Source organism: Crocuta crocuta, unplaced genomic scaffold (genome assembly GCF_008692635.1).
Source record: "Crocuta crocuta isolate KB4526 unplaced genomic scaffold, BGI_CrCroc_1.0 scaffold69-1, whole genome shotgun sequence".
In the NCBI taxonomy this organism is placed as follows: Eukaryota; Metazoa; Chordata; class Mammalia; order Carnivora; family Hyaenidae; genus Crocuta; species Crocuta crocuta.
Genome location: NW_027551577.1, coordinates 1,619,533 through 1,642,910, shown reverse-complemented (window position 1 = coordinate 1,642,910; position 23,378 = coordinate 1,619,533). Strand labels below are relative to the sequence as shown.

General features: G+C 44.8%; 1 protein-coding gene across 2 annotated transcripts in view; it reads right to left on the bottom strand.

Moving 5' to 3' along the window:
* The window catches only part of RBSN (rabenosyn, RAB effector), a 28,338-nt gene extending 5,026 nt beyond the window's left edge, over positions 1 to 23,312 (bottom strand). For both annotated transcript variants that reach the window (XM_077751569.1, XM_077751570.1), the window contains exons 1-10: positions 23,210 to 23,312; positions 20,098 to 20,422; positions 16,248 to 16,388; positions 12,805 to 12,905; positions 11,348 to 11,393; positions 11,064 to 11,225; positions 8,998 to 9,239; positions 6,626 to 6,696; positions 2,003 to 2,089; positions 1,025 to 1,127 (exon numbers count right to left, since the gene is read on the bottom strand). In XM_077751569.1, coding sequence (XP_077607695.1) covers positions 1,025 to 1,127; positions 2,003 to 2,089; positions 6,626 to 6,696; positions 8,998 to 9,239; positions 11,064 to 11,225; positions 11,348 to 11,393; positions 12,805 to 12,905; positions 16,248 to 16,388; positions 20,098 to 20,245 — 1,101 coding nt within the window. In that variant the 5' untranslated portion in view covers positions 20,246 to 20,422; positions 23,210 to 23,312. The remainder of the gene's footprint in view (positions 1 to 1,024; positions 1,128 to 2,002; positions 2,090 to 6,625; positions 6,697 to 8,997; positions 9,240 to 11,063; positions 11,226 to 11,347; positions 11,394 to 12,804; positions 12,906 to 16,247; positions 16,389 to 20,097; positions 20,423 to 23,209) is intronic.
* Between the last annotated feature and the right edge of the window lie 66 nt (positions 23,313 to 23,378).

Below are 23,378 nucleotides of genomic sequence, written 5' to 3'. Positions count from 1 at the left end.
GTGTCTTTTTGCTCATGGCAGGATACCCCGCACCTAGAACACTGCCTGGTACACAGTAGGCACTTATCACATGACTGCTGAATACAACACTAATCAAAAGGACAAGGAGCCAGGATACCTGGGTGGCTCAGTCAGTTAAACGTCCAAATTCAGCTCAGGTCAAGATCTTGTGGTTTGCGAGTTTGAGCCCCATGTCAGGCTCTGCTCTGACAATTCAGGGTCCGGAGCCTGCTTTGGATTCTGTGTCTCCCTCTCACTCTGCCCCTCCCCAACTCACACTCTGTCTCTCTTTCAAAAATAAATAAACGTTAAAAAAAAAAAAAGGCCTTCTCTGCAATGCGGTACTGGAAAACCAAGCCAATAGGGCTGCACCAGATCCCTCTGTCATGCAGCCTCAAAGGTGGTCCGCTGTGGCTCTCCCAAGAGGTGTGCTGAGGCAGGAACAACTCCTCTCTAACCCCCCAGGGTTAGTCAGTCTGTGAACAATCAGCTGTCCCCTCCCAACCAGGCCCAGGAAGAGTCCCTTAAGAGCTCATCCCGTGGAAGAAACAGCATGTATAAGTATGTCCATCAGGCAGTATTCAAACCAGCAAAACAGGGGAATCTATCAGATCCCCAGTGAAAGGAGAGTAATTAAAGGACGGTGCATGCAAAGCCGTATTCTCTAGCCATTCAGATGACAGCTGTTTAAACAAAGACTATGTAAAAACTGCTTATGATACAATATTCAGTGTTAAAAAAAATAAATTTGCAACTATGTATTAATCATAACTAGTTTATATAACAAATACAAATTTTTTTAAAAAAGGGAAAAATATGATGTGTGATGGTACTGGGGACACAGAATTAAGAAGTTTCTAACTGTTTTTGTAGTCCAGATTTTTCTCTAAGTGTGGCACAACTGCACTTATAAAGAATAGTAAGCGTACAAATAGAAAACAAGCCACTGGTGTGGTCTGCCTTCTGAGAGGTAGAAAGCAGGGGAGGCAGGTGAGAAGTTTCTGCCACCACAGGATGGCTTTACCTGCACGAAAAGCGTCGCTGAGTATCTGATCATCCTCTGCAGCCGCAAAGTGTTTGGATGTGGCGGAGGGTCCTGGTTCAAGCCTAAGGTTAAGATCTTCTTACTGAATTGGAAAAAACGCATCAATGTAATAACAGGCACTGCTGGCCCCAGGAACAAGGGAGCAATCCCGGAGTGGCCAGGCTTTCATGTCAGGACCATCCGTGGAGGAAGCAGGTTAAAGACCACGAATGCTCCTTCAAGGCAAAGCCCATTTCTTACGCTGTGGTTGTACCCAAGGCCCCGACACAGCACAGGATGAATGACCAACACTCTCCCAACAAGGGACTGGCCACACCTGTAGGGCCAACTTCAGGAGCCTGGGCCTGGTTTAATATTCTGCTGTCACGGTCCTAAACTTCTTAATAATACTGACCAGGGACTTGCATTGTCATTTTGCACTAGGTCCCGCAAATTACCTAGTCAGTCCTGCATGGACGGATGGACAAGGCTGCCTCAACCACATTCTCCCTCTGAATCACTGTACTTTCTACACCTCAAAGGGCTGATTTAACTCCAACATCTAGTCCATGGCTAAAAAGCAGCTGTTGACCCGCAAAAAGAATCTGGCTTTCTATCCTGGCACCACCACTTTGCCAGTTGTGATGCATTTTCTCACCTACAAAATGAGGGTATTACTGCTTTCCACACCAGGTAATTTTGGTCGAATAAATGAGATGTGGATACAACCAAAGGTTGGCACACCGATGGTGTCAGGAATCAGTTTCTATTTCTTTAATAATACTGAACATTCGAAGTCTTAACCAAGTTGCTGGGATGTGTTGAAAGCCATGGCTGGCACCTACCCTCAGCCTACTCCCCACACATACTCCCCCGGACTCCAGGTAAGCTCAGGCCTGCCAGACATCCACCCCTCTCATTGAAACTGTACCTCCTCCACTCAAGGAAGCAAGTCAGACATCACCTAATAGACGTTACCTTAAAGCATCTATGAGCTCATACACTTTCTGCACTTCTATTCGAAGGTCACCGGCATGTTCCAGACTGTAGGTGGTCTCCCCAGCACTAAGGAGAAATCATAGAAAGGTTCAATCCAAGTTTCATCATGCTGACTGGAGAACACTGTGTAAAAGGGCACTAAAGGCTTAGGACCTTACAAAGGTAGACACAGCTAATTCTCTCCAAGTGGTATTATTTCAGACTCCTGTATATAATGCAGGGCTCATTCCTTCTTTTTTTTTTAATGTTTTATTTATTGCTGAGAGAGAGAGAGAGAGAGAGAGTGCGAGCGCGCAGGGGACGGTCAGAGAGAGAGGGAGACACAGAATCGGAAACAGGCTCCAGAATCTGAGCTGGCCGTCAGCACAGAGCCCGACGTGGGGCTCAAACCCACGAACCGTGAGATCGTAACCTGAGCCGAAGTCGGCTGCTTAACTGAGCCACCTGGGTGTCCCAGCCTCTTTTTTTTTTTTTAAATAGTTTATTGTCAAGTTGGTTTCCATATAACACCCAGTGCTCATCCCCACAAGTGCCCTCCTCCATGTCCACCTCCCCCCTCCCCTCCCTCCCCACCCCAATCAGTCCTCAGTTTGTTCTTAGCATTCAGGAGTCTCTCATGGTTTGCCTCCCTCCCTCTCCCTTACTCTTCCCCCCCCCCTTTTTCTCCCCCACAGGCCTCCGTTAAGTTCCTCCTAATCCTCCTATACGTGCAAATATATGATATTTGTCCTTCTCTGCCTGACTTATTTCGCTCAGCATAACATCCTCAAGTTCCATCCATGTTGCTACACAAGGGCTCATTCCTCTTCTAAATATAACTGCTAATCACCCAGAAGCTGCTTTTAGTTCTTTTAGTTTGCAGACACCACAGAACAGATTTGTGCCTAGGCCTCTAAAGAATAGCTCTTAACATCTGTCACCAAAATAAATGCAAATGAATCTCCTTCAGCCTACTTTCCCTAAACAATTTCATTCTACCTAGCTAGACACATGAAGTGGGTTAGTAAGTAAGTTGGCTACACCACATCAGAGGAGAAAGGGGCTGGCTTTTCTCACTCAGACTACGCAGGGAGAACAGGAATCCCTAACACCTAGCGACAAGAAGCACGGCATCAGATCAATTGCTCCATGCCCTTGGGTCTCATGAACAATTGCTCCCTACATGAGAAAAGCACTTTGACTCCAAATTAAGAAGGGAGGAGTACCCAGGATGGAGCAGGGGGCTTCAGAGAAGGCCAGAAGTGGCTTAATTCTACAACTCCAAGGAGTAATAGCAGTTATTATGAGATCTTAGAATTGTTCATTTACAAGTTTGTCACCCCCATCAGTCCCAAAATCCAAGTGCAATGATGATGGCTTTTCATTTTTATATCCTCAGGAACTAGCACATGGCCAAGCATCATCAATGTTCACTGAAAAGAGAAACACTTGGGAAGATCTCACAGCTATTAAGGCAGCCTCAGCATGGCCACTCAACCCCCTTTCTGAGGCAGCAGCAATTTAAGGGAAATAAGGAGAAATGACTGCGGCGCTGACCTCATTTACCATCTAGGAGACAGTTCTAGTTGGAAAAATCTTGGTGTGCGCTGTAACCGCAGGATCCAATAAGGTGCTTTCATCATCTCAAATTGCACAGTTTGCAAAAAGAACATCACAGCAGAATTGAGAATGCATGCACTTCACCTTGGTCTCCAAGTCATGTGGAAAATAACAAGTTGGCCCAAATCTGAAAGCACGTCAACAAACATACTTCCCACAGAGCACCTATCACACCTGGAGTTATCTTGTTCATGACTGTTCACTTGGTTGTGGCCTGTGCTCCCATGATAACGAAGCTCTATGACAGCGGACACAGTCTTTGCTGCTCACTGCTACAGTCCTAGCACAATAGTACTTGGCACATAGCTAGTGTTCCATAAATATCCATCGAACGAATGAGGGAGTAAAGAGCACTTAAAGCCCTTTAGAACCAGTCTTTGGAGAAGGAGTAGGGGTTAGACATCTGGAAACGTGTTGTGCAATGGTAGTTCCCCAGCTGGATGGGGAGGCCCCTTAACCCACAACTGTGTCTGAGGCACAAAGCAAGAAAAATAACAGACTCGGGGAGAAAAGCCCCGTGTGTAACAACATCCTGAGGGAAAGTGGAGTGCCAGCTCAGAAGGCCAAGAACACAGCTCTCCTTGCTGGCATCCAGGAAGAAGATAATCCTGTCATGACTTCAAACCAATGGGCACAGCTGGGAGGAAGGGTGTTCACTCGAGTAAGTTCCAGGGAGGAAGAAAACATAAGGCAGGTGCTCCAAGCCAATGAGTCTCCATTTAGGGGAGCTATATATCAGGATGACTTGAGCTGCTTCTCCCAACCTACTCACAGGGAGGGTATACACTCCACTGATCGAACTTGCTCAGTGAACTGCAGGGAGAAAAGAAACTGTGTCCTTTCCTGTCGTTCTTTGTTCTTGGAATGAAAAGAGGAAGAAAGGGGTACGGAAGGTACAAATAGAAGAGAAGGTGCAGTGGTGGCTGAGAGGGCTGCAGAAACGGGTTCCTCCCCGTACACTGTCTGCTGCCAGCGGCCACATACGTCCAGGTGCTAGGACAGGAGGACACGGGGGTGGTCTGCAACGGTTTCCCTACTTCTTTTCTGCTCTCTTCCCACCTCTCTCCCCCTTTCCTGTGGGCTGGCAAACACTGGGGGAGGGAACAGGGCTGGAAGAAGAGTCCCAGAGCAAGAGCAGAGGCAGCAGAGGAGACATACAAGGGAAAGGGTGTTTTTGCCACAAACCAACTGGGTTTGGCCATTCGTATTCTGTAAGTCAGACATTTACAGACTCATAAGTCAAGCAACTCCTTAGGGACCCTGTAAATGAAAAAGTTCATTTTCTTTTCATGTGAGACCCACACAACAGACTTAGGATGTAGTCACTGACATCATGAAGGAAAAGCCAAACTTTACTTGTGGGGACACTAGAATGCATTGCCACAGTAAATAGGCAAATAAAAACAAAGGCAGATAATCCTCAAATCGAAAGCAATGGATACCATCATCTTCTTTCCTGCAGGTTGGGAAAAGCCTGCGGGAATCCGATTCTAATGGTAGCACTTCAAACTCTAGCTCAAGTATCACTAACCTACAGAAGAGGCAATGCTCCTAAAAAATGTCAGTGTATTTTTTCTGTAAAGGGCCATAGAATAAACATTTTTAGCTTTGCCATATAGTCTTTGTCACAACTATTCAACTCTGCTGCTGTAGTGTGTGGTTATAATCCAATAAATGGGCATGGCTATGTGGCAATAAAATATTATTTATAAAAACAAGTGGCAATAACAAGTGTCGGCAAGGATATGGAGAAATTGAAACCCTTATGCACTGCAGGTAGAAATGTAAAGTGGCAAAGTCATTTTAAGAAAACTGTCTGACAGTTCCTCAAAAAATTTAAAACCTAGAGTTACCATATGACCCAGCAACTCCACATCTAGGTATATACCCAGAAGAAATAAAATTGTATGTCCACAAGAAGACTTATGCATGAATATTCACTGAAGCATTATTCATCACAGCCAGAAGTGGGAAAACCCAAATGTTCATCAATGGACTAATGGATAAACAAAATGCAGTCTATCCATAAAATGCATTCACACAAAAGGGATGGGCACTAACACTTGCTACCACAGGAGTGAACCTTGAAAACATTACACTCATGAAAGCAGCCAGACATCAAAGATCATATATATTTACGATTCCATTTGTAAGAAATGTCCAAAATAGGCAAATCCATAGACAGAAAGCAGACCAGTGAGTGCTACGGAGAGAAGAAATGAGCAGTGACCACTTAATGGGTATGGGGTTTCTTGGAATGATGAACATGGTTTAGAATTAAGACAGTGATGATGGCTATACAACTTGGTGAATATACTAAAGAACCACTGAACTGTACCCATTAAAAGGGTGAATGTTTGGGGCGCCTGGGTGGCTTAGTCGGTTAAGCGTCTGACTTTCGCTTAGGTCATGATCTCGCGGTTCGTGGGTTCGAGCCCCGCGTCGGGCTCTGTGCTGACTGCCAGCTCAGAGCCTGGAGCCTGTTTCAGTCTGTGTCTCCCTCTCTCTCTGACCCTCCCCTGCTCACGCTGTCTCTCTCTCTCTCCTAGAAATAAAAAAATAAAAAAAAAAAAAAAGGGCGAATGTTTTGGTGTGTGAATTGTATCTTAATTAAAAAGAAAGAAAGAGATGACAGGCTAGACTGGACCCATTAGCTACAATGTGCGAATCCCTGCTCTAAAGGAAATGCTTGCTTTAAGTCCTGACATCTTGACGCCACCCTGAAGTAGCATCTGGCCAGGCGGGCACATGAGGAACCCTGTCCTTGCTCCCCTCCAGAGGCTGCACTTGGCAGTGGGGCCCAGGAACCTGCTCAAGCAGAATGACTGGGGTCACTTGAACATGGCTACACGGGACTACACAGATATGACAAAGATTCCCCGCTGTTGCTCACAGAAGAAAAGCATAGCCAGAGTTATGATTTTCATTTTCAGCTACTGAGGAGCTGCCCTAAAGAGCCAGAAAACAGTCATCACCGAATTAGAAAAACAGGGAACAGCTTACTTTAATGATGCTGCCATCCTGACGTATTCGGGAGCTTTTTGGTCAACTTTCTCCATGCATAGTCGTAATTTCTAAGAACAAAAAAGAAGAGGTGAGTGGTGCTCTCAAGGTACAGAAAAGTTATGCTGTTATCAACAGAGATATATTTAAAATCTAAAGTTTTTGGGGCACCTGGCGGACTCAGTCAGTAAGATTAATCTCAGGGTTGTGAGTTCAGGCTCCATATTGGATAAGGAATCTACTTAAAAAAATTTTTTTAATTAAAAAAATGTACAATTTTCTAATATGAAATATGCAGAGAGTGCTTTTTGTTTGTTTTACTGTTGTTATCAATTTCCTGATATACAGACCTCCTTTAGAAGCAGTAAATCTTGCAGGAAGGAAAGTGACAGCATTCTGACCGGATGTTTTTGCAAGGAGCAAGGCCTTCCAGGACACAAGCCAATGAGTTTACCAAGGGCAGAGAAAGGAACTGGTTGCTACATTCTTTCTCTGCCAGGTGATGAAAGATACCAGCAAAAGGCATTGCCAGGGCTCACTTCAAAGATGAAGGAAGGACAAAGCACAGTGGCGATTTACCAAAAATGAGTTATCAGGTCATGAATTCCATACATAGGAGGGATCGTGGCTACATCTGCAGCTCAGCACAAGATTTCATTAACACCATGTCTAGTAGAAATCTAAGTATTTCCATGGGGACTCTAGAAACATAGCCATTATGACCTGCATAACTGCTAACAGTGACCATTCAGTGATCCTCAGACAATATAGAGATGGTCCCCAACTTCATGATTTTTCAACTCCACAATGGTGTGAGGCGTTGATAGGCATTCAGTAGAAACCATATGGGACTTTGTTTTAGATCTTTTCCGAGGCTAGCGACATGCAGTCAGATGCTCTCTTGGGATGCTGGGAGGTGGATGGCACCTGGTCAGCTGTGCAATCACAAGGGTCAACACCTAGTACCCTCACAAGCATTCTGTTTTTCTCTTTCAGTACGGTATTCAATAAGTTACATGACCCACTCAACACTTCGTTATCAGATAGGTTTGTGTTAGAGGATTCTACCCAACTGTAGGCTAATGTAAGTGTTCCCAGCACGGTTAAGGTAGGCCAGGGCAAACTATGATGTTTAGTAGGTGAGATACATTAAATGCATTTTTGACTTAGGGTATTTTCAACTTCAGATGGGTTTATCAGAATGTAGGGTATTTTCAACTTCAGATGGGTTTATCAGAATGTAGCCCCACCGTAAGTCGAAGAAGACCTATACACTCTTCCTCTCCTTGGGGTTTTGCAGACTTCCGCTGCCCAGAATGATCTTTTCCCCATCTCCTATCGCCTCCATGCAAAACCTTCACTTGGCAATTTCTCCTCGGCCTGCAGGACCCCCTTGGCCACTGAGAGGCTGAGGCAGTCTCGCCCCTACACTGACACTAAATCCCATTTTTCATTACACCACATTCCTCTCAGAGTGAGCATCTACCAATGGTGCTGTGGGACTGCTGGTGGTAATGACAGCTGAGGCAACTAAATGGGCTTACAAGAGGAAGCTCTGTCTCACGGTTTGTGAATTCAAGCCCTGTGCGGGGCTCTGTGCTGAGAGCTCAGAGCCTGGAGCCTGCTTTGGATTCTGTGTCTCCCTCTCTCTGTCCCCCCCACCCCCAACTCACACACTCTCTCAAAAATAAACATAAAAAAATTTTTTTAAAGGGGAAGCTCTATGCTCATGGACAGTCACTCAAACTCGTATAGCCTGAAGCTCCCAAGTGAGTTTCCCAGGACTCCTCTGGCCCACTGTTCACCACCTGCCCCAGCTTCTGCCCTCACCCTCAAATCCTGTCCACACCCCATGGCAACCATCCTTTTTCCTCTTGCCCCTGGGGCACCAAAGTCTCCAACCTCCTGTTTTCAAGCAGGCAAGGAGGGGAGAGGGAACAAGGTTGCTACAACACTCCCCCATGACTCTGAATCACCCAGGGCCCTAGCTAAGATATCACACTGTAGCCCTTTAGCAGAGACGAAAAATGATTTAAAGGAACAACTTCCTGGGGCACTTGGGTGGCTCCGTCAGTTACGTATCTGACTTTAGCTCAGGTCATGGTCTCACAGTCTGTGGGTTTGAGCCCCACGTCGAGCTCTGTGCTGACAGCTCAGCGCCTGGAGCCTGCTTCGGACTCAGTGTCTCCCTCTCTCCCTGCCCTACCCCCTTTTGTCTCTCAAAATAAAATAAAGACATTTTTTAAAAATTAAAAAAAAAAAAAAAAAAGGAACAACTTCCCAAAGCATTCTCCAAAATGTGCAGGCGTGTACATAATTAACAGCCAAATCTGCATCTTGCATCAGACCCAGGACCACACACAGTGAGTCACCTCATAGAGCTTTACAACGTCGGGGGTGTGCTCCTTCTCGTCAATCTGCTGCTCTCTCTTGAGCAGCGTGTCCTTGCAGTGTGTACAGCAGCGGATCCGGTCGTCATCCTTTTCATCCAGGACAGAGCTTACACTGCTCATGCTGCTGATACTGCCCCGGCGGGAGCCATGGACACTGTTGGGTGACTGGCTGGGGCTGGTGTGGGTGCTCAAGGAGTCCTTGCTGGCACTGGTGAGCTTGTCTGTAAAGCACAACACAGGACAGGCAGCAGTGAGCTCGCAGCCTCCAGTCACCCCACTGCTCACAACAGAGGGGAGGCCACAGGTGCTGAGAGAGGCTCTGTCTATGGGCAAGAAGCACCACACCCCTGCCTTCCTGGGTCAGGCTCTGCGGTGGGAAGGACTCTCGCTGCCAGCCAGGAAAGAGCCACACAGCCTAGGAAGGTCTCTTTGAGGCTCTGAGGCCCATTCCTAACCTGACCCTAACTGCCCTCCTCCATCTGCTCTGCCTCCAACACAATCCACATTCTCCCTAGACTGTCCTGACAGACTTCCCCACTCCCAAACATCTGACTCCTACTCCTTCCAAAGCTCAGCTCAATGGCACATCCTTCAGGAAGCCCAACTGTATTCCTTGAGGCAAAAAACAACCTGCCCTTCCTATCAGTTCCTACCATATCACCCTCTTAGAGCATTTTCCACTTTTCCCCCAGTATGACTGTGCTACATATACCCAAGGCTGCTCTATGAATCTGTGACTCTCAGAGGGCAGGAACTGCCTTATTCATACTTGTACCCCATATATACAACAGGGCTACCCCACAGCAGTTGCCCAGCAAATGCTGAACAGTTTGCTGAAGACAAGAAAGGTGAATAGTGTCCCAAAAACATAGCTTATCAAGCCTCAGGTGAGACACAAAGCCTCAGGGAGAAAGGGAAGGTATCGGGGTGATGTGTGCCTGCTGGCAGGGAGAATTGGACACAGGAAACATCTGCTTCTGCCCCATGTTGCCCAGATGCTCTGCAGCCAACAGCACATGCAGAGTTAGCAGAACTCTCCAGGGTTGCAAAACCACTCTCAATGTCCCAGAATTGGCCCAAAGCCCAGGGGATCATCTTTAGCAACTTTTAACTAGCTGAGACTCAGAGTCCTGATTCTGCAGTTCCACTCAGCCTTGTAGCCACCATCCCTGTAACTCTCAGATGTGTCTTCTACACTCCCCCAACGATTCCTACTCACCTGCTAACCTTCCCCAGGGCCTTTCCACAGCTTTGCTCCTGCTCTTCACTACCTGGGATCCCTCCAGCCCTAGCTCTTTGCAATCCTGATCATAAGGCTCTTCTCGAACACCACCTCGCAAACCTGAGCATCCATGCTCTTGATCCCCCCAGCACTCAGTGCCTCTCATATTATGACGTTACAGTCTGTTCTATATGACAATGAACTGTTTGTGACTTTACTCTCAAAGGGAGGGACAGCCTGGTGCTCATTTTTTAAGACATTCTCCTATAATCTCCACTTCCAAGCAGAACTGACAACAACTGGGTCAGGTCTCCTGAATGTCTGACGCAATATCTCCCAGAGTACTTATCTCTTTATAAAGCAATTATTTGTTTTTAAGTCTGTATCCTCTGCTAGATGCTAGACACTTTGGGAGAATGGATGATGTCTTAGAGACCAGAGGTAGGCAAACATGACCTGCAAACCAAGTCCAGCCTGCTTTTGTGTGGCCCTTGAGCTAAGTATGGTTTTTAAACGGTTGTTTAAGAAAAGAAAAAGTCATGTCACAGAGACTGTTTGCAGCCCACAAAGCTTAAAACATTTACTATCTGATTTTTTTTACAGAAAAAGGTTGCCAGATCTTGTTATCCACCACTGTATCCCTGGGTCCTAGCACAGTGCCTAGCCTGTAGCAGGCTTCATGGAATCAATAAGTGAATGGTTGAAGATCCCATGGGCCATTAACTCAGACAAAATTGTTCAAAAAAAGCACTCAGTGGTGATCAGCAAACAAGCCAGTCACAAGAGGAGATGAGCATCCAGGGCACCCCCTCATGTTACCTACTTGCAAAAGGGAGGCTGATGAGCTCCATACACTTCTTGCACATAATAGACCCGCAGAGCCGGCAGTGGTGGCGGCGGTTACGGATGCTGAATTTATTCCCACAGTCTGGACAGAAAGGAACATCCTGGTCGTTGACCCAAGGCACCACCGACTTTTCTATAGCTTTAGGAAGAACAAAGCAAAAATCAAACTAACAGAAAAGCAAGCCATTAAAAAAAAAAAAAAAGATGTTTGATTAGAGAGAAAGAGAAACAGAATGAATATGAGCAAAATTCTGGAGTTACCTCGTATCTTAGCAGACTCGGTATTCGTCCGGTCGAATGCAGTGAGCTGACAAAGACAAAACAGCACAAATGGAGTTAAACAGGTGATGTGTATGTACACTTTCCACAGGCAAAAGGCATTAAGCAGGAATTTGCACACCTTCATTTCTCAAGTCTCACCTGTCATCACCAACCCCAAAAAGTCACAAAAGCAATTTTTCATGAGTCAGAATATTAGCTTTGCATCTAGAAGGCAGCTCCCTTCCCATGACCTGATTCCAATCTCTTTACTGTCAGTTCCCCATTTAAGCAATAAGCAGGGTGTAGGCAAGGACGTGCCGGGTGTGGCTACTGAGAGCAATAGAGAGCTCCTGATTCTCCACAGTCCTCCTTGACAGTGAAACTGGCCACGTATTCCTGCCCTACAGAGGACACATCAAGAGTCATACCCGCAGCTGCTACCATGCCCACCACACAATCCAGGTTATATACAGGTCAAAGTAGAACAGAATGAGTGTGGTACTAGGGTGTCTGGGTGGCTCAGTCGGTTAAGTGTCTGACTTGATCTTGGCTCAGGTCATGATCTTGCAGTTCATAAGTCCGAGCCCCACACTGGGCCTCTATGCTGACAGTGTGGGGCCTGCTTGGGATTCTCTCTCTCTCCACCCCTCCCCTGCTCATGCATTCTCTCAGTCTCAAAATAAATAAATAAGCCAAAAAAAGAATGATTGCGGTATTAAAGATGCACTCTGGTACTACAGGACAAGATAGCCCAATCAAGGGGCGCCCAGGTGGCTCAGTCGGTTAAGTGTCTGACTTCGGCTCAGGTCATGATCTCATAGTTCGTGGGTTCAAGCCCCACGTTGGGCTCTGTGCTGACAGCCAGCTCAGACCCTGAAGCCTGTTTCAGATTCTGTGTTCTCTCTGACTCTCCCCTGCTCACGCTGTCTCTGTCTCTGTCTCCCTCAGAAATAAATAAAACAAAAACAAAAAAAAGATGGCCCAGTCAAGAAGTTCCCACACTAACGCTGGCCCTGGCTGAACAGTCCTCACAGACCTTGTCACCAGCCTCTCTGTTTGCTATCAAGTGTCACACACTATGCCTTACTGTGTGGGTGCCCCACTGTGTGTTTGTACTTGGGACACCCAAAAGAGGAAATAATTTGAAGGCAAAAAGGTTCTTCCAGCAGCCAAGTGGGCTTCACAGAAAGGAACAGGAGAGCTGGCTATGCGGCAAGTCTGTCAGCCTGGGCCCTGTCCTTCAGTAACACACAGGGATTCACACTTGGGTTCCAGCCCAAGCTAGAACCGTCCACCAGGTCCTCTGTGCCTCTCTAGATGGGCTCTAGATGGTGCGCTTCTCTGCCAGCATCAGATGTATACGACATACATAGTACACACTGTAGAAATAGAGTTATTTTCTCCCAGAAGGTTTACACTTGCAGGAAAACAAAAGGGTTTAAAACAATAAAATTTACCTTCTCTAACCTGATTATTAATTTATTGACTTCAACAACGTAGTGGTCAATTCTGGCAGCTCGGTGTTTTTTGAAGTCAGAAAGATGGCTTCTCACAGCACCTAGAAAGAGAGGAGATGGGGAGATAAATGACCTGTCAGTTCTGTGAAAGAGCACCTCTCTCTTGCTGCTTATCCTCAATGATTTTTATATGCAAGTAGAAATTCTAGTTTAGAGTCTTACTAAAAATTCAAAGTCAAGCAAATGGAAACAAATTTGCTAAAATGTTCATTAACCGTGGTTACCTTGGAGGCCAGAGTACAATCCCAGAGACCTCAGAGGACAGTGGATAAAAGCCTGGACTGGAAGCAACCTGTGCTCAAGTGTCAATTCTGCCACACGCTGTGTGACGTTAGACAAGGTCCTTACCATGCTTGTAACTTGGGAGCACTCATCTATAAGATGGGCATAACAAGAGTACTCACTCCACATTATGAGGATTAGAAAGTTAAAAGGTATAAAGCCCTTAGAGCACTGTCTGGCACATCCATTTTTGTTCAGTCAAAAGGACAGTAACATTATGGGCAATTCTTAGACATCTCTCATTCTTTTCTCTACTTGTTGGCACACTATGGTTCTTCATCAGAATAAAAACAGTCCTTCTCAAAATATTCCCCAAAATGTAACTGCCAACGAGTGCTTCCGGAGGAGCCAGCTAACCTGACACCTTGCTCAGTCCAGCAGCACAGACCCAGGATGGGCCTTCTCACACAAACAGAAGCAAGCAGCTTGTGGTCTCAGCATATATGAAACAGTTATTCCCTCTTCCAAAACACCAGCCCTTCCCCTGGCAGCTGCCGTGCCCCCAGCACGCAGTCAACTTCCTCTTCCCAACCATGTCCATTTCTACATGGTGCCCTACCTGGAGCTGCTCACACGCTACCCTCTGCATCATCTTCGCTCTCCCCTCCCCTACCATACTCGCTAACGTCTAATTAAATTTTAGTTTCAAATTCTTAGGGGTGACTGTAAATATTAACCTCTAAAATCTGCCATTCTTTCGACCTTGCACAATTTTGACTTCTTCAGTTGTTGAAAACAGGCAAATTAATCAGAAAATTCCTCTGACAATTTAAATTTAACACTGGGAAGCATGAAATAGGGTATCTAAAAGCTATTAAGAATTCACAAATTCTCCTTCATGTTTCGAACTGACTTTCATATGTAACTCATAATTATATGATAGTTACTATTTTTTAAAATTGAAGCATAATTAAGATATGCTATATTAGTTTCAGGTGTACAACACGATGTGAAATTTTTAATTTAACTTTTCTACTTAAATATAATTAACAGTGTTACATTATATACTATTATTTTTAAAGCCACTTTCTCCTTCCATAATGAAAATGTTTCCACTCTCCAATATGGTAGCCACAAGCCGCAGGTGCAGGTTGAACACTTGAAATGTGGCTAATGTATGACTGAGGAAATGATTTTTTTTAAGTTTATTTATTTATTTATTTATTTATTTATTTATTTTTTAGTTTATTGTCAAATTAGTTTCCACATAACACTCAGTGCTCATCCCCACAAGTGTCCTCCTCCATGCCCATCCCCCCCTCCCCCCACATCCATCAGTCCTCAGTTTTTGTCAGCATTCAAGAGTCTCTCATGGTTTGCTTCTCTCCCTTTCCCCCACCATTTCTGCCCTTCTTCTCCCCCTTGTTCCTCCGTCAAGTTCCTCCTAATCCTCCTATACGTGCAAACATATGATATTTGTCCTTCTCTGCCTGACTTATTTCGCTCAGCATAACACCCTCAAGGTCCATCCAGGTTGCTACACATGGCCAGATTTCATTGTTTCTCATTGCCATGTAGTATTCCATGGTATAGATAAACCACATCTTCTTGATCCATTCATCTGTTGATGGACACTTAGGCTCTTTCCATGTTTTAGCTATTGTGGAGAGTGCTGCTATGAACATTGGGGTACATGTGCTCCTATGCATCAGCATTTCTGTATCCCTTGGGTAAATTCCTAGCAGTGCTATTGCTGGGTCATAGGGGAGTTCTATTGTTAGTTTCCTGAGGAACCTCCACACTGTTTTCCAGAGGGGCTGTACCAGTTTACATTCCCACCAACAGTGTAGGAGGGTGCCCGTTTCTCCACATCCTCGCCAGCATCTAGAGTTCTCTGATTTGCTCATTTTAGCCACTCTGACTGGTGTGAGGTGGTATCTCAGTGTGGTTTTGATTTGTATTTCCCTGATGAGGAGGGATGCTGAACATCGTTTCATGTGTCTGTTGTAAGTTTATTTATTTTGAGAGAAAGAAAGAGAGGCAATGATTGAGGGAATGGCAGAGAGAGGGAGAGAGAGAATGCCAAGCAGGCTCCGCACTGTCATCACAGAGCCCAACTCAGAGCTCAATCCCACGAACCGTCAGATCATGACCTGAACTGAAATCAAGAGCTGGACGCTTAACCAACTGAGCCACCTAGGATTCCCTAAGGAAATGACTTAAATTTTACTTAATTTTAACTTATTTAAATTTTAAAAGCCACATGTAGTTAGTGTCTATCGTATTGGATAGTGCAGTTCTAAGATTTTTCTCATCCAAAAAGACGCATTCCATAGCGGCCCTATAAGAAGAATACAGTAGATGACCTTGGATAAATATCGATTCCCTTTGTACAGCCTATTTCCTCATCTGTAAATGGGAATGAGCATCACTATCCATTCCACCTCATATGAATATGAAAGTATAATAAAGCCTTATGAGTAAATCATTATCCACTGCATGAACAAAAAGTATTATATTAAATTTTGTTATCATGCAACAGTTTAAGGACACGTAAGATTAGCTAGTTCAACTTCATGTGGCAGTTTTGGTAATAGCTCTGTTGAGATATTATTCATGGACATACAATTCACCAGTTAAAGCACACAAATTCCATAGTTTTTAGTATATTCAGAGTTGCACAACCATCACTGAAACTGTAGAACATTTTCATCACCCCAAAAAGATTATTATTTTGAAAGTCAGTAGTTGGTACGGTAATTATGTGCTTCGAAAATTCAGTTGCACAAATCAGTGAGGGCCTCTTGCTAGGCAGGTAACGTCCTACACGAGAGGAGACAGCCAAGTGAATGGAGTCTCTGCCAGGGCTGATGTCAAACACCTGGATGCCTATCTCATTTCTGTAGCTGCAGAGCTATTTGGTTCTGGGAAGGTCCCCATTAAGTGCAGTGAGGATTAAATGAGTCCTCGTGTAAAGCATGTGCCTAACACAAAGCAGACGCTCAGCCCATTCTGGTCCATTTTTGCCCCCTGGGACATAAGGACCGTGAGAAGCTTAGACCATTCTGGTTTACTGATGCCTCCTCAGCCAACTCTTAAAACATCACCTAGGACGTCAAGATGCTCAAACATTTGCTGAGTGAAGGAACAGAATTTCTTACCAAGTTCCTGGGGTTCCCACATGTAAGGGTCAACCCCTCCATAGCTAAAAGACTCATAGCCTTGTGTCCCTGATTCTGCTCGGTCATCTCCTTCTCGTTTCAACAGCCTGTTCTTGGCTTTCTTAGCCTTCTGGACAAGACCTGGAAAAATCAAACAAACACCATAAATAAATCCACAAAGAACATCTAGTACAAAGTCAAGGGAAATCCCAAACATGAGAAGTGATGAAATGACTCTACCTTATTTGAAAATTTTTGGATCCCAAATAAATTGCAATAATAAACCCCAGAGAGCAATCCATTCACTAGTCAGTATTAGCAGTAAGTTGGTTTATGTAGCCAATATATAGTTAAATTACTACTTGTTGCCAAATTTAAGAGCCCAATTAAAGTATTAAAATCAAATTCAGTAAGGCAATGGAAAATTTTTTCTAGATCTTAATTGGGGAGGTGGTTACATTTTCAAATCTTACCGCGCTGTGTACTTAAAAACTTATTTGTAAACTATATTTCAATTAAAATAAAGTTTTTTAAATTAAATTCTACAGTATTAATTTATTTACTCTATGGACTCATGAGTAAGCACTTCCTGTTTACTTCCAGGATGGGTGTGAACCAACACCCCTGGGCTGGTGTTCCCATAATGCTTAGCTGTACAGAGAGTTCTTCTTCCCCAGCTCACTCACTGAATGCAGGTATGAGGAACTGACAAAAAGCTTCAAGAAATAGATAGAACACCTACAACATAACTCAAAGGGAACCAGACTCGGTAAGAAGAGAAAATGAATGTTCCCTGGATTGATTCCTCGCATGTACCAGGCACACAAAGTGCTTTCAAATATATTAGGCCAATTCATGCTCACAACATTATGAGGCAGGTGGTATCCCTCCTCATAAATGAGGACGTGACATCAAAGAGGGGGGAAACCTGCTGCACCCGAGCCCACAGAGCCTCTAAGGAGCGATGCTGGAAGTGGAAACCCCATGTGTTTGAAAGGAGAGCCCCAGTTTGCCCCAGCCAGCACAACTCAAAAACTTCGCTCCTGTACAACAGGGGCTCTGCCACTTGTGCTGAGGTGAAGCGACCTGCTGTTGAAGGGGAACAGCAGCCAACTGGTGGAGGGAAGAATTCTTGATTCTAAGTTGCTCTCATTAACGTTCATAAGTCTTGGGTGACTATCCCTCACTGCCACTAAAATCTAGTAGAAAATACCCGGTTTAATACAAAATGTAATTTCTTTTACATTTAATAGATTAATACTTCATGGAATTCCCATAATTCTGAACTGCTCTTGTTACCTGAATAACATTAAAAACTACCAAAGCTTTTCAAAAATCTAGGGAAATACAGATATGGAGGGGCTGGAAGGCAGAGGGAGAATGTGTTAAGTTTATAGATATGTCTTTGCTAGACAGTCAAGCTAATAAGCAAATTCCCTGATTACCAGTCACTCTGAGATGGTTTTTTCCGCCTGGAAAAATAAGGTCCACCAGATGATATTCTTAACAATAGGGGAGAGAAAGTGGTAAACAAAGGATTAGCAGACAGGAAATTGCAGTTAGCAAACACGAATTCACTTCTGCAAACAAGACTAAGCTGTGTCCAGGAAAACAGGCAGTCCAGGCCATTTAACCATTTTAGGAGGAGAGAAGAACGTTCTGGCCACCTTCCTGGGTGTAGTCCTTCACAAGCGGACCAATTAAGAATAATCCCGTATGTCTTTAAAAACACAAAGCAAGGGAAAAAAGACTATTAAAAAAAGACACACATAAAATAGAAGCCACAGTTAATTTTCAACTACCTTTTCTTATAATTACTGTACATGTGCTAAACTGAAGCTGAACTGGGGCTGGGGGCCCAAACTCACCGACCACCTACTGACAAGATTATATTTTCTTTCTTAAAACACCTGCAAAACCTGGTATCAAGGTTTGCTCTTCTGGCTTTAACATTTCACTGGACAAAACCAGCAATGTCATAAAATTTCTAAGAACCAAAAGATCAAATGCTTTTCAAAGGACTTCTCAAAAATCTTTGATGTCAATCTTTAAAACTTTACTTTCCTGGTTCTGAAACACAGAAAACTCCCACAGAAGAAAGACATCCTTCCTGACTAAAGAAATGATCATTAGTACTGAAGGAATGCTTAACTCAATTTAGCTCTTCAGAGGTAGAAACAGGGGGAAAACAAGGGAAAACACAAGAGAATTCTTTCAAGTTTCTTTCACAACTCCTAAAATTTCTACTCTGTTATTCCTTAAGTGGATTCCCACTCCTAGTATTCCCTAAGTAACCTTAAACGTTTCTCCTCTAACAAATGGGTTACTACATCGTCTGAAGACATTGTCTAACCTCTGTACCCACTAGCATCAAAGTCTTAGTGACATCACGGTATATGACTCAGTTCAGCTGACACTCAGACTGGATGCTCATTTAAAAATCACAGAGGTGCTCCAGCTGTCGAAGGAAGCTTAGATGAGCAGCTTTTGTTTGCATTCTAGCTGCAGGGCAAGCTGTGACTGGAACACAGGGTCTGGTACCATCAGTGATGCCACGTGGAAAGAGCAGCACTAGACTCAGAGGTAACAGAAGATCTGGGGTCAAAGTCTGCCTCTGTAAATTCCTATGTGACCTTGGGTTAAGTTGCTAAACATCTCTGAGCCTCACTTTTTCTCTGTAGAATGAAACCAACCACCTTCTTGCACAGTTGCTGGAAAAATCAAATGAAATAACAATGTTTATGAAGGAACTGTGAAAACGACAAAATACAAAACTTGTTTTGTTTTTTGCTGCCTAACAGTTAAGGCTCTGCTCCAGCCTCTACAGACAGATACCTCATTTACCACAGCCCTCAGGATTTTGAAAATATCTGACTTTGTCATGTGGTTAGACAGAGGTAATAAATGATCATGTTTCAACAATTTTTCTGAACTGAAAAATGAAGACATGGAGTGGGACTATTTCATTACAGGGTGCATGTGACTCACATGGGTGGAGGCCAAAGTCCACCTAGAAATATATGATCATCCCCTTCTCTACTACCCAACACAGAATTGTGAATACACATCCAGACCTTTTGAATCTCACTGCCTTCAGAAATGCTGCCAGCTGGGAGAAGCAGATAAGCTGAATCACTAGGAAAGTGAGTTCCAGAGTCATTGCATCATATTTAGGAGTTAGAATCTGAATTCCAGAAATGAACAATATGTATATAGTTAAAATTTCTTTGAAACAAATCTTTCTGCAACTCTCTACAACAGGAGACCTGAGAAGCTCAAAAACCAAGTTAAAACTTTTTGGGTCGATCTGCCTTGCTTTTCAACTCTGATTTTCCTTTTCCTGGGCTGCAGAGGACACGGTATAGTTGAAGAAGGACGGACGGCAGGAAGGCTTGAAACTGTTAAGGGGAATGGATATACAATGGGCCTCCACTTTCAGTGCCGAGGAGAGAAATTCCACTCCACAGTCCTCACAGACTGGCAATGAGATAATTCAAACAGTCTAGCAAGAGACAGCAGAGCTCAGTGATTGCATTTACTAGGCCATGCCTCACTGTGTGACTTCAGGCAAGTTACCTAATTTCTCTCTGACTAGCACCCTCAACAGTAAAACGGGTCTCACATTCCAATAATTATCATGAGGATTAAATTAAGTTATTTCATGGGGAGACTTTGAACAATGCCTGGCACATGGTAAGCATTAGATATATGTTCACTATGACTATGATTAATTTATTATTGTTTATCACATTCTGGTGGCATCATGGAAGCTAACGAAAACCATGAGTTAAACCATGAGTTAAAGCTCCCACTGACAGAATAGGATAGGCAAGAAATTCATGCCTCTTACTTTTAATTTGCCCTTTGACATCACGGTCTTCCCCAGAGTGCTCTTCCTCGTAATGTGACTGAAGCTGACAGAAAGACTGCAGGTCCTTCAGGCACAAAGGGCAAAGGAAGCCCTCTCTGACTTCCCCAGGGTCATCCAGAGAAGCCATAGCAGCGTCCTGCTCAACTCCTGCAAGCCAGGGGCCTCATGCCAAGAGGCAGCTTGATTTCTTCCACCAGGGACCAGCGCTCTCCCAGCATTAGCTTAAGCCAGCGGCACACAGATGACGGGGAAGTGGTATCATGGCTCTTGATGATGAGGTTTCCTCTCTGGAGTAGGAGAAGCTCTGAAACAGGAAAGAAGGGGCAGAAAAGAAGCCAATTCAGGCAAATTAGCAGCAATTGAGAATTTTTTTTGTTCTTTTCACAGCTCAACAAGATTACTTAGTGTTTGTTCAGTCCAAGTTTCAGAACACAAACTGCTTTCCCTTACACCAAAATACAAAACCTTCAAAGACTGGAGAATACCACTGGACAATGGCAACTCACTGCAGTAGGAAACACAGATTCCTGAAGAAAATTCAACTTCAAAAGCAAACACACTAACAAGGCAGATCTCTAACATTCACTTCGATTGGTCCAACTTCATAATTTGTATGCCACATCAGCCACTGGGGAAATGTATGAAGTACTTACCAACACACAGAAATTTGTTTTTAAGTTTGTTTATTTTGAGAAACAGAAAGCACCAGTGGGGGAAGGGTAGAAAGGAGCGATAGGATCCCAAGCAGGCTCCGGGCCATCAGTGCAGAGCCAGACACAGGATTGAAACACACGAATGGTGAGATCATGACTTGTGCAGAGATCAAGAGTTGGACACTTAACTGACTATCCCACCCAGGCACCCCACACACAGAAATTTCTGACTCTTTACCTTGGTCATTTATTCACCCACATATACTAAGGTCTTACATTTAAGTCAAAAATGCAAAGAGAGGGGCGCCTGGGTAGCTCAGTCCTTTAAGCATCTGACTGGCTCAGGTCATGATCGACGAGTTCATGTTTGGGCCCCACATCAGGCTCTGTGCTGACAGCTCAGAGCCTGGAGCCTGCTTCAGATTCTGTGTCTCCCTCTTTCTATGCCCCTCCCCCACTCATGCTGTCTCTCTCTCTCAAAAATAAATAAACGTTAAAAAAATTTGGGGGCCACCTGAGAGGCTCAGTCGGTTAAGCCGCCAACTTCGGCTCAGGTCATGATCTCGCAGTTCATGAGTTCGAGCCCTGAGTCAGGCAGGCTCTGTGCTGACAGCTCAGAGCCTGGAGTCTGCTTCGGATTTCTGGGTCTCCCTCGCTCTCTACACCTCCCCCCACTTGTGCTCTGTCTCTCAAAAATGAATAAATGTTCAAAAAAATTTTTTTAATAAAAAAGAAAAAATTTTTAAAATACAAAGAGAAAAAGACATAGTGTTTGTCCTAAAAAACAAAAGCAAACAAAAATCTCAACCTTAGTCTAAGGAAGACCATTAAAAATCCAGTGATAAAAAGAAAAATCTACTTTGTGTTTTATAATTTGTACTTTCTCGACAACGAAATTAGAGGATTTTATAAGCCAATAAATGACAGCTGAAAAGCAAGCCTAATGTTCTCTCTGCTTCAAAAATAAAAGGATTTGGTTGTGCTTAAGACATTCAGGGCTTAATAGGTTACATTTTCACTTTTACTGGGCCATGGCAAAGTCACTTCCAATGTCACCTCAGAAAAACTCCCAACCTTGGAAGAATCCAGACAAAACCATTCCACAAAAGCAGAGAGATTTCTCCCCAAGACCCTGAGGTCACAAACCTCAGTAGAGAATAAGAGGAAATACAGGTCTCTCAGCTTTGGACGGGCCTGCTCAGAGGCTCTGTGAGGAGGGAATGTCTGGTCCTCAAAGCCGAAAGGTAGCTCTGACCCAGAAAGTAAACAAGACACTGGGTGCCTGGTATTTTTCCCCTCTAAGAAACCTCATGAGTATATTCACCCAGATCTCAGTCCCTTTTCCAGATAGTCACTGAAACAGCAGTTTCCTCCCTAGCAAGTGGTTCATCAGACGCAGGGACTCTGAAAGGCCCCTTCCTTCCAATGCACTCACCCTAACAACCACAAATCAAACACACACACACACACACACACACACCCCTGCACATCTCAACCCAACCTTACTCCCCCAAGGAAATGCCTCTTACTTGAGGCATTCTCAGTGCGCGCTCCTGCACTTCTTCACAGTACTTGTATCAATTTATAATCACGAGCACATAAAATAACCAAGTATCTAAGACTCTAAGCTCTGTAAGGGCAGAGACTATGCGTTTGTCCCACCACCTTATACCTAGGGTCTAGCACAGTCCCGGGCACCTACCACGAAGAAATGCAATAAAGCTTCATTTACGAATGAATGAATGCGTGAACGAACTCTAAAATCACATAACCAAACACACACCAAATAAATCTACTAGAAACCACGAAGCCAGGCCTCACAACCATAACATATGCAAGCCCCTCTCAACCAACACCACGTAAAAAGTAAAAATTTAACTTACGTATCCTGAAATTATACGCCCAGCATGAATGCCACCCGGCTACATGCCGCAGAGACTACACATCCCACAGCCGCACTCCTCACGGCCTGCACCGCACACAGCACCCCACACAGAATTCAACACGACTACGCACAGATCGCATAACCACACACGACGTGAAAGACTCAACACCACAGAGCGGACATGACAACTTGACACGGGGCAAGGACGCCACACCAAACGCTACAAACGACTCCACACAAACTCCGAACCCAAACGTCTCAACCTCACACGACTGGGGAACCAAACATAAGCACTCGGGAGACCACCGCTCACCCACCCTCAGCCGCATAACCAAACACAGCTGTGCACGCCCCCACGTAACCACACAATCACACAGAGCCCAATCGTCGCAAACACAACACGGGCGAAACTCACGGCCCGAAAGCCACATCTCGTACCACGCACGTCACACCCACCACAACCGCAAACATCCCACGCCCGCACCGCCCGCCCGTCTCCGTTCCTGAGAGGGGCCGAGCTCCCGCCACTCGGACCCTGCCCAGCTCTCTGCACCTGGCCGCGCTCCCACTGGCACGCAGGCCCGTCGGGTCCTCCCGCCCGGGTTCTGGGCCTCTGCGGTCCCTCACCCAGCCGCGGCCGCCATCCCCATCGGTTGCTCGGCGCTCGGCAGGCGCGCCTGCGCGCACCGAAACCGGAAGGCAGGCTGACGGACGCCTGTCGA